Consider the following 9,375-nt stretch of genomic DNA (forward strand, 5'->3'; position numbering starts at 1 on the left):
ATGAGATCGATCACAGACAAAACAGACCTGTCTTACATTGGACACCATGCCAAATTAAATTAAAGTTAAATTGAGCAAAGTTAAGCGACATACTCATTTCTCAAAAAGGCTCCATTGTCCATTGAACGATTTCTACCATTCCTTAAACATACGCTTATGAATCACTGCCAGTGATGATACGAGGTGTTCGCGAAACTGTGAGCGTTTGCTGCCAAAAGGTGCCACAGATACTATCCTGCCATCACAGTAAACTACGTTTATAAAGACCACCCTTATAACGAACTGGTGGATATAACGAACTGTTTTTGGCCCTGACCACTTGCTGCATATTTTAGTTTCAATTATTCATATTCGAGTCGGAATATTTTTGACTGTGACTTAAAACACCATTCACTAATTCAGTTGCAATCATATGAACAAAAGTCAAAGGTCCCTCTTAATTGAGATCAGTACAGATGTACATGTATGATTAAAAGGATAATCTATTCTATAAATATTGAACCATGTTTTTTCTTGTTAAGAAAAGGTCGGAATATCTATAGATAAGGTGTGACGGGCATTTTGTGAAAGACCGGTTCTCCATGTTTGTTTTCATTGTGTGATTTTAGAGACATCTCAAGTTCTCAGCTACATCCGGGATTGTTCCGATGGAAAAAACTTCTCATACGGACAGCTGCCCATGCTGCAGGGTATTCAGCACGACAACTACACAACCTGCGGCTACGACACCAAAGAATACCTGAGTTGTATCACAATCTGCTCAGAAAACTTCTGCAATGGACCAAAGGCCGATGCCACCACGTTAACAATATCGGTCCCTCTTGCGTTCCTTTGGTGTATCAGCAGAATCATGATTTTGTGATGGCGTCACATCATCACAAGATTCCGAATTCAACGGAATCTACTACATACTATCAATCCGGATCCCGAAACACTATTCGGAGGACACCTCCAATCGGATAATTCGTAAATCTGGAAGTTATTTCAATGCCTTGCAGCCGTTAGGTCTCTCTGAGTCTGATATTAACCAATGGTTCTTCAGAGTATAAGGGTATTCCAAAGCCTAGTAAAACGGAATTCATGGCAGTGAGAAACAATGACAATTTAAACTATTTTAAAGACCATTTCAAAGCAACAAAATAAATTCGTTAATGTGTGTATATTTGCAACTACCACATGTACATGCACCGTAAATATTTTTAAGTATTCCGAAGAATCAGGACATGTGTATAACGAACAACGATCTTGTATGATTGTCAGTTTTGTGTTCAGTTTTAGCGCAGGCAAATATTAGCCTTTAACCCTTTTAACCCAGTAGAGAAGCAGAAAAATATGCCTAGTAATAGTATTCAGCAAGGAAGCGGTGTTATGGTTAAGCATCTATCATATGTAATAGTCGCTTTTTAATATGTGATCCTTTTTTCAATTTTATGACAAAACATTTCTTTTCAAAGTGAATTACTCATACTGAAACACCGACATAACATGATTTCTAACTGTCAACGACAACAGCATAAGGCTGCATCTTCCGATTCTTCAAACCATGAGATATGACATTTACTGTGTTACATACTGAAGGAACTGACAGTGAGCATTGGCAATCTGACCAGTTGCTGTCGGTTGTGTCTGAGACATTTGTCAAAAGAGATCAGTGTCGAAATGATATGTGGAACATCGTGAAAAATGAAAATGGAAATGGTGGTGCTTAAGATTCTTCTATTTTGTGTGTGTTTGTGACGTTTATCTTTTCGTGATCACATGGTATCATCACTATGTGACAATGGTTGACACGCACTTTTCCTTAAGTGGAGATTACATGTGTCAATGAAACTTTTCTGAAACAGTGTGGGTTAACCAGTGTACTTCCTTCTTTGGTTGACCTTTGACCGGCTCATGCGAACACCATATAGCACACTCCTATTGCGTTGTAAAGTTCTTTTTCGTTTGCAAGTGCACGTTGACTCATGAGTATAATGATTCAAGTATGTTTGTTTAAAATCAATAGTGGGTCTTAAACATTTAATGTGTACACGTGTCATAACCGTAACTGGAGATGTCAGTTTGCGTTCGTGTAAAGGGAACCCTATATAAGACAGAAAATGCGGTAACAAAATGTCCATGATCACAGGAGATCTCTATTCGTCCGACCATATCATAAGCATGTACGTATGAACCTCTGTCAAATAGTGATGATACCAGGTCAAAATGATATGGTAAGGTCATAAATGGATAGTCATAATTGTTTCTTTCGATTTCAGATTTATTTTACCCCTTAGCATAATATTGTTTAAACGTCACAATCTAAAACTCTATCAATACACTTCATAATGACGCCATTGTTAATCCTTATCAAATCATAATAATGTGGTAAATATGAACGAGTGACTTTATATCGGTTCTTCCTTCTTGTATGGTGAAGAAATAAACTATTGGATGACAGCCCTAGCTGATAAAGAAATTAGGCCTCCAGTCACTGCACGTCAATAGTCCTCGTGTCTTTAAAATGTCAATAGCAACCACCCCTCTGAACCCCCGCCCCCTGTCAGGGGTGCACGAATGTTATCAGCAAACACTAATGCATGCAGTATGAACACTACCTCACTGTCAACTAGAAACAGCGTCTTGCCAGTCCTCGTGCTATGGGGGCTACAAGGAGATATTCTGTGTCCTATTTCATCTTGCTATTTATTTTGCCAGCTGCAGGTAACTATATTATGTTATTTAGTCATAACGAAGAGTTCTTGCTCAGTAAAAAAGTTGAAAAGTAATTGGATAAATTCCAAATATCATTGGTTATGTTTGATTGATATAGAGACAAAAAGTGATTTATGGTGTCAATTAAGTGGTCGTCCCATTTCTTGTCTTGCAAGCAGTATTTAAGTTCTTGTGGGCCGACATGCATACCCGTTTCGCGGACGCCTGATATCACCACTGCTATTCAGTGATACATTCAAATACTTTCCACTCAATTTTGCCTTTTACGCTCTGTGAATTTTGTCGGGTAATCGTTGACGGATTATCTTTGGAATAGTTTACACTAAACCAATTACTTGTGGAAACAGAAAGAGAAACGAATTTTGATTTAACGAATAGATGTTACTTGATGTCATGATAACCAGTAATCGTCTTGGGATTAATCGTATATTCATTCACCCCTTAAGGATGACCTAATCACAGTTCCTTTCAATAGTCTTGAGATTCAACTGACCTTTCATGTAATGCAAATTAGTTTATATGCACTAATGTCTTATTAAATCCCACAATCTGGTCAGATACTGTTAGGAATCACTGCATAACGAGGGACTGCCGAATGTGTTCGACGAGAGGGATGACGCAAACTGCATGTTGTATTTAGAGCCACTGAAACGATAATATTTTAAATTCATGTGTGTGCGTGTGTGTGACTGTCTGTCTCTGTATGTCTATGTGTGTCGGTGTGTATGTCTGTCTGTCTGTCTGTCTGTGTGTGTGTGTGTGTGTGTGTGTGTGTGTGTGTGTGCGCGCGCGCGCGCACGGGGATACATGGTGTACTCGTAAAAGTCATAACAGTGTATTGCATCAGATGTATTTTGGCCTCCCTTTTTAAGGCTTTTCTCTCTCTTAATTGGTCAAATCATAATGTTTACATATTTCCTTTCAGCCGGTTTGTATTGCTACCAATGTGGTAGCACTGGAAACGAAGGATTTTGTAAAACGGAAATCAAAACGTTGATAAAATCGGCCGACGACATTGTCCTTAGACTTCAGAACAGCACTGCAGATGCAACAGTAGACGATACAGACTCATCCGGAAGGACTACGCCCAATATTAAGAAATGTGCCAACTTCAGGAATGTGTGTTTAATCGAAACTGTTGAGAATGCACGTAAGTTGTGGAATTGTTCGCATTCATTGGTAAATATTCATTCATAGATCTCCAATGCATATCACCAATAGAGAACACAGTCAACTGAGTACGGCCTCAGAGCTGCAATTCGCTGTTTTGCAATGAACCAATGATTGCGTATTCGAATCCCATTATTTTTTCTTGGTTGTGTCATCATCCCACCAAGACCAGTGCTCGTGGGTTTCATTAAAATGGTAAATGCCTAAGGCCAGGCATCATTTCTTACTTTCCCCAACAGTAAGCTGACGAGCTGTGATGTAACTGAAATACTCTTCAAACTTATTTCAAATCATTCAACTCATAAGAGATAATCTGCAGTTGCTTTGCAAAATGTTTTACCTTTCGTCCATAATAATATTAGAAAACATGAAAGCTTCAAAATTCAAATACAACTGATTCAAAATTGGTGATAATACCCATTATTTGAATTCTGTTCGGTAAGTGAGATAATATTATTTTACGACATATGTGTAATCGACAACATTCTGTAATATGTGGCGATGGCAGATCAGTAACGATCGATCCGTTCTGGAACAATGAAAAAATGTGACCAAGCTGATTCTTTTGTATAACAATAGTGCAACTCGCTGAGTCATTGGTTCAAACCAAAGATCATCGAAGCCAATGTTGTTTAGCATAACAAAAAAATGGTATGCAGCATTGTTTCGTAACAGATTTGATCACGTTTTGGTACGTACAAGTATCCCCTGGTCAGTTCTGTCAGCAGAAAGGCTCAAAAGCGGACCGATGAATTGCAATCTGACTCGAAAACTAATAAACATAAAATACTCAATGAAACACTGATCATAATCAAAACGTCAGACCAACTCTGTGAGTTTTTTTGCAGAAATTATGTCCTAAAAAATTTGTTCAACAAACTATCATTAAAACGATGGAGACGGCACAGCACAGGTTAATGAATCAATAACTTTGTCTGTACTTGTGCACGTGCTTCTCTAACACCTGGCTGTCCCTTTCTCTGCACTCCTCCCTCGTAACAAATAGTGAACAGTGTCAAAATTTTAATAATAGTTTGTTAAACAACTTTTTAAATTTTAGGACATAAATTCTGCAAACACATCACAGAGTTGGTATGATGTTTTGATTATGATCATCGTTTCATTGAGTATTATATGTTTATTAGTCTTCGAGTTAGATTGCAATTCATCGGTCCGCTTTTGAGCCAAACGGACTATAATAATAAGAATAATAATATATTCTATAAATATTAATTAAGCCATGTTTTTCTTGTTAAGAAAAGTTCGGAATATCTATAGATAAGGTGTGACGGGCATTTTGTGAAAGACCGGTTCTCCATGTTTGTTTTCAATGTGTGATTTCAGAAACATCTCAAGTTCTCAGCTACATCCGGGATTGTTCCGATGGGAAGACGTTTTCGTTCGGAAACCTTACCATGCTGCAAGGTATTCAGAGCAACAACTACACAACCTGCGGCTACGACACCCGAGGATACATGAGCTGTATCACAACCTGCTCAGAAAACTTCTGCAATGGACCAAAGGCCGATGCCACCATGCCAACAATATGGGTTCCTCTTGCGTTCCTTTGGAGTATCATCAGATTCATGTTTTTGTAGTGACGTCGAAGTATCACAAGCTAAAAGATGTTGCAATTACTCAGCTGTTGCACGGATTCTACTATAGTGAATACCCTATCAATCCGGATCCCGACACGCTATTCACGGGACACCTCCATTCGGATAATCCGTAAAACTGGAAGTTATTTCAATCCAGACAATGTGTCTTGCAGCCATCAGGTCTCGCTGAGTCTGATACTGGCCTTTGATCCTTTCGAGTATAAGCGTGTATTACTATGAATAACCAAGGAAACTAGAATCCCTGGCCGCGAGAAGCATCGACAATTTAAACTAAGTTATAAAGATCATATACATGCTACAGAATATATTCATTAATTTGTGTAAATTTGCAATTACCACATGTACGTGCACCATGAATATTGTTTTAGTATTCCGAAGAATCACGAAATGTGTATACCGAACAACGGTTATAACGAACTAAAATTTGTGGTCCCTATGTGTTCATTATAACTGTAGTCTACTGTATCCAGTATGAGCTCATGATTCTGTGTGCCTCTAATCTGCCATAACAATCGCGGAGGCGGTCCGGTAGCCCAGTGGTTAAAGCGTTTGCTCGCCACGCTGAAGACCCGGGTTTGATTCCCAACATGGGTACAATGTGTGAAGTCCATATCTGGTGTCCCCGCCGTTATATTGCTGGATTATTGCTAAAAAACGACGTAAAACCAAACGCACTCACTAACAATCCCAAATTATGAAATGCTGGCGAATTATTCCAGGACAATGCCCATATGTATAAAGATATGTTGACGCCTCAATCAGCAGTATTCCAGCTGTATGGTGGCGGTCTGTAATTAATCGCATCTGGTGGACCAGACAATTTTGTGCTTGGCATCATGAGCTTCGACAACGCAATTGCGATTCGATGACATTTATCAACCAAGCCAGCAAGCCTGACCACCCGATTCCGTTAGTCGTCTCTTTCGACAAGCATGGGTTGGTGTAAGCCAATTCTAACCCTGATCTTCAGTAATTTATGTATATAGATGTATATAGATGTAATATACCTAATGCATGAAGTAATTGCATAATGTCTGGTGTGTTTGGAAATTGGGATGATATTGCATGATGTCATACAGGCTTGTATGAATGTGATTTTTGTGTTCAGTTTTAGCGCAAGCAAATATGATCCTTTAACCCTTTTAATCCAGTAGAGAAGCAGTAACATATGTCTTGTAATAGTATTCAGCATGGAAGCAGTGTCATGTTCAAGCATCTATCATATGTAATAGTCGCAGTTTAAAATGTGATTTCTTTTCAATTTATAACAAAATATTAATGGTGTACTCATACTGAAACACAGAAATAACGTTATTTCTAATTGTCGACAGCAACAGCATTCAGTTGCATCTTCCGATTCTTCAAACCATGAGATATGACATTTTCTTTGTTACATCTGAAAGAACTGGGAGTCAACTGGTGCAACCTGTCGAGTTGGTTGGTTGTGTCTGAGACATTTGTCAAAAAGAGATCAGTGTCCAAATGATATATTGATGTCGTGAAATATGAAAATGGAAAGGGGATGGTCAGGATTGTTTTCCATCTCTGTTTGCATGTGTGTATGGGTACTTGTGTCAGTGAGCATGTGTGTGTATAGGTACTTGTGTCAGTGAGCATGTGTGTGTGCATGGGTACTTGTGTCAGTGAGCATGTGTGTGTATAAGTACATGTGTCAGTGAGCATGTGTGTGTATAGGTACTTGTGTCAGTGAGCATGTCTGTGTGTATGGGTGTGTACTGTGTGTCAGTGTATGGGTACTCCTTGTGTCAGTGAGCATGAGCATGTCTGTGTATAGGTACTTGTGTCAGTGAGCATGTGTGTGGGTACTTGTGTCATGAGGTATAGGTACTTGTGTCAGTGAGCATGTGTGTATGTATGGGTACTTGTGTCCAGTGTCAGTGAGCACTGTGTCAGTGTGCATGTGTGTATGGGCACTTGTGCCAGTGAGCATGTGTGTATGGGTCAGTGAGCATGTGTGTGTATGGGTACTTGTGTCAGTGAGCATGTGTGTGTATGCACTCTTTGTGTAGTGAGCATGTGTGTCAGTGAGCATGTGTGTGTGGAGCATGGGTACTTGTGTCAGTGAGCATGTGTGTGTATAGGGTACTTGTGTCAGTGAGCATGTGTGTGTATGGGTACTTGTGTCAGTGAGCATGTGGAGCATGTGTGTGTGCATGGGCACTTGTGTCAGTGAGCATGTATACAGTGTGTGTCAGTGAGCATGTGTGTGTATAGGTACTTGTGTCAGTGAGCATGTGTGTGTGTACCGTGGCCAGTGAGCATGCATGTCTGTGTGAGCATGTGTATGTCAGTGAGCATGTGTACATGTGTGTGTATGGGTACTTGTGTCAGTGAGCATGTGTGTATGGGTACTTGTGTCAGTGAGCATGTGTGTATAGGTAGTGAGCATGTGTGTATAGGTACTTGTGTCAGTGAGCATGTGTGTGTGCATGGGTACTTGTGTCAGTGAGCATGTGTGTGTATAGGTACATGTGTCAGTGAGCATGTGTGTGTATAGGTACTTGTGTCCAGTGAGCATGTCTGTGTATGGGTACTTGTGTCAGTGAGCATGTCTGTGTATAGGTACTTGTGTCAGTGAGCATGTGTGTGTGCATGGGTACTTGTGTCAGTGAGCATGTGTGTGTATAGGTACTTGTGTCAGTGAGCATGTGTGTGTGCATGGGTACTTGTGTCAGTGAGCATGTGTGTGTATGGGTACTTGTGTCAGTGAGCATGTGTGTGTATGGGTACTTGTGTCAGTGAGCATGTGTGTGTATGGGTACTTGTGTCAGTGAGCATGTGTGTTTGTACCTCTTTGTGTCAGTGAGCATGTGTGTATGGGTACTTGTGTCAGTGAGCATGTGTGTGTATGGGTTCTTGTGTCAGTGAGCATGTGTGGGGGGATACTTGTGTCAGTGAGCATGTGAGTGTGTATGTGTGCGTCCGTGGATGCGTGTGATTGTGTGTGTGTGTCCGCTTGTGTGTATGTGTGTGTATGTTCGCAGAGGTTCTTGCAGCAACACCACAACATTTAGAAGAAACAGAAGAAGGGTTTATTTTGTATTAATGCCATACAACCCATCGTACAAGGTGGTACAATAGTGGTTTTAGTTACCATTTTCACACAACAACGTTAACAGGAGCAGAATAAACATGTTCTAAGAACTTGACAAAATTATTTATGATGTTAATGTCTGATGATGTACATATGCTGTGGAGAGAATAGTAATATCCATGGACCGTTTTTCGGAATGTAACGGCGACGCATATCCTCATAGCGTTTACAAATATAAACAATATGGATTTCATCCTCAATACTTTTACAGTGTTTACATAACACAATATCATCATTACAAGAGGCAATGTCTCTTCTAATACATTTGATGCCTAGTGTATAACATCCTGATCTGACCGCCTCCGTGGTGTAGTGGTTAGAGCGTCCGCCCGGAGTGCGGAAGGTCGCGGGTTCGATCCCAAACCGCGTCATACCAAAAGACGTTAAAATATGGTACTTGTTGGTCCCTGCCTGGCGCTCGGCATTAATGGGAACAACAAGGACTGGTCGGCTCGGAGTCAGTATAATGTGTCTGAGTGGGGTATTCATGCTTCACTGCGGCATGGTATCTCAGTGGGCTAGCACTATAAAAGCAGCTTAAGTCTGAGCTAGTACAAGCAGCCGCACATATACATACACACGCATGCACGTCGTCATATGAGTGAAATATTCTCAAGCACGACGTTAAACCCAATTCCATCACATCCTGATCTGAATAATGTGAACAGACGCTTGCACTTATTGCTTATGTTCAATGATAAATATTTTTTCACAGGTCAAGAGAGATTTATGGGTATTATAGAAAGACAGTGACAA

The 9,375-nt window shown here is 40.1% G+C and overlaps 1 protein-coding gene across 2 annotated transcripts; it reads left to right on the forward strand.

The window, feature by feature from the left end:
* The first annotated feature begins 868 nt into the window (after positions 1–868).
* Positions 869–8,669, forward strand: LOC124284851. Of its 2 annotated transcripts, XR_006900655.1 has the most exons (4): positions 869–2,703; positions 3,641–3,865; positions 5,230–7,101; positions 7,925–8,669. XR_006900655.1 is itself a non-coding variant. In XM_046720970.1 (3 exons), the coding sequence occupies exons 1-3, from the start codon at positions 2,640–2,642 to the stop codon at positions 5,481–5,483; spliced, it is 543 nt and encodes a 180-aa protein (XP_046576926.1). In that variant the 5' UTR covers positions 869–2,639; the 3' UTR covers positions 5,484–7,008. The 2 variants fall into 2 exon arrangements, 1 of the variants encoding a protein (XP_046576926.1); XM_046720970.1 differs by lacking the exon at positions 7,925–8,669 and having other exon boundaries at positions 5,230–7,008.
* Positions 8,670–9,375: the final 706 nt, after the last annotated feature.

Source organism: Haliotis rubra, unplaced genomic scaffold (assembly GCF_003918875.1).
Source record: "Haliotis rubra isolate DU_JTF1 unplaced genomic scaffold, ASM391887v1 Scf346, whole genome shotgun sequence".
NCBI lineage: Eukaryota > Metazoa > Mollusca > Gastropoda > Lepetellida > Haliotidae > Haliotis > Haliotis rubra.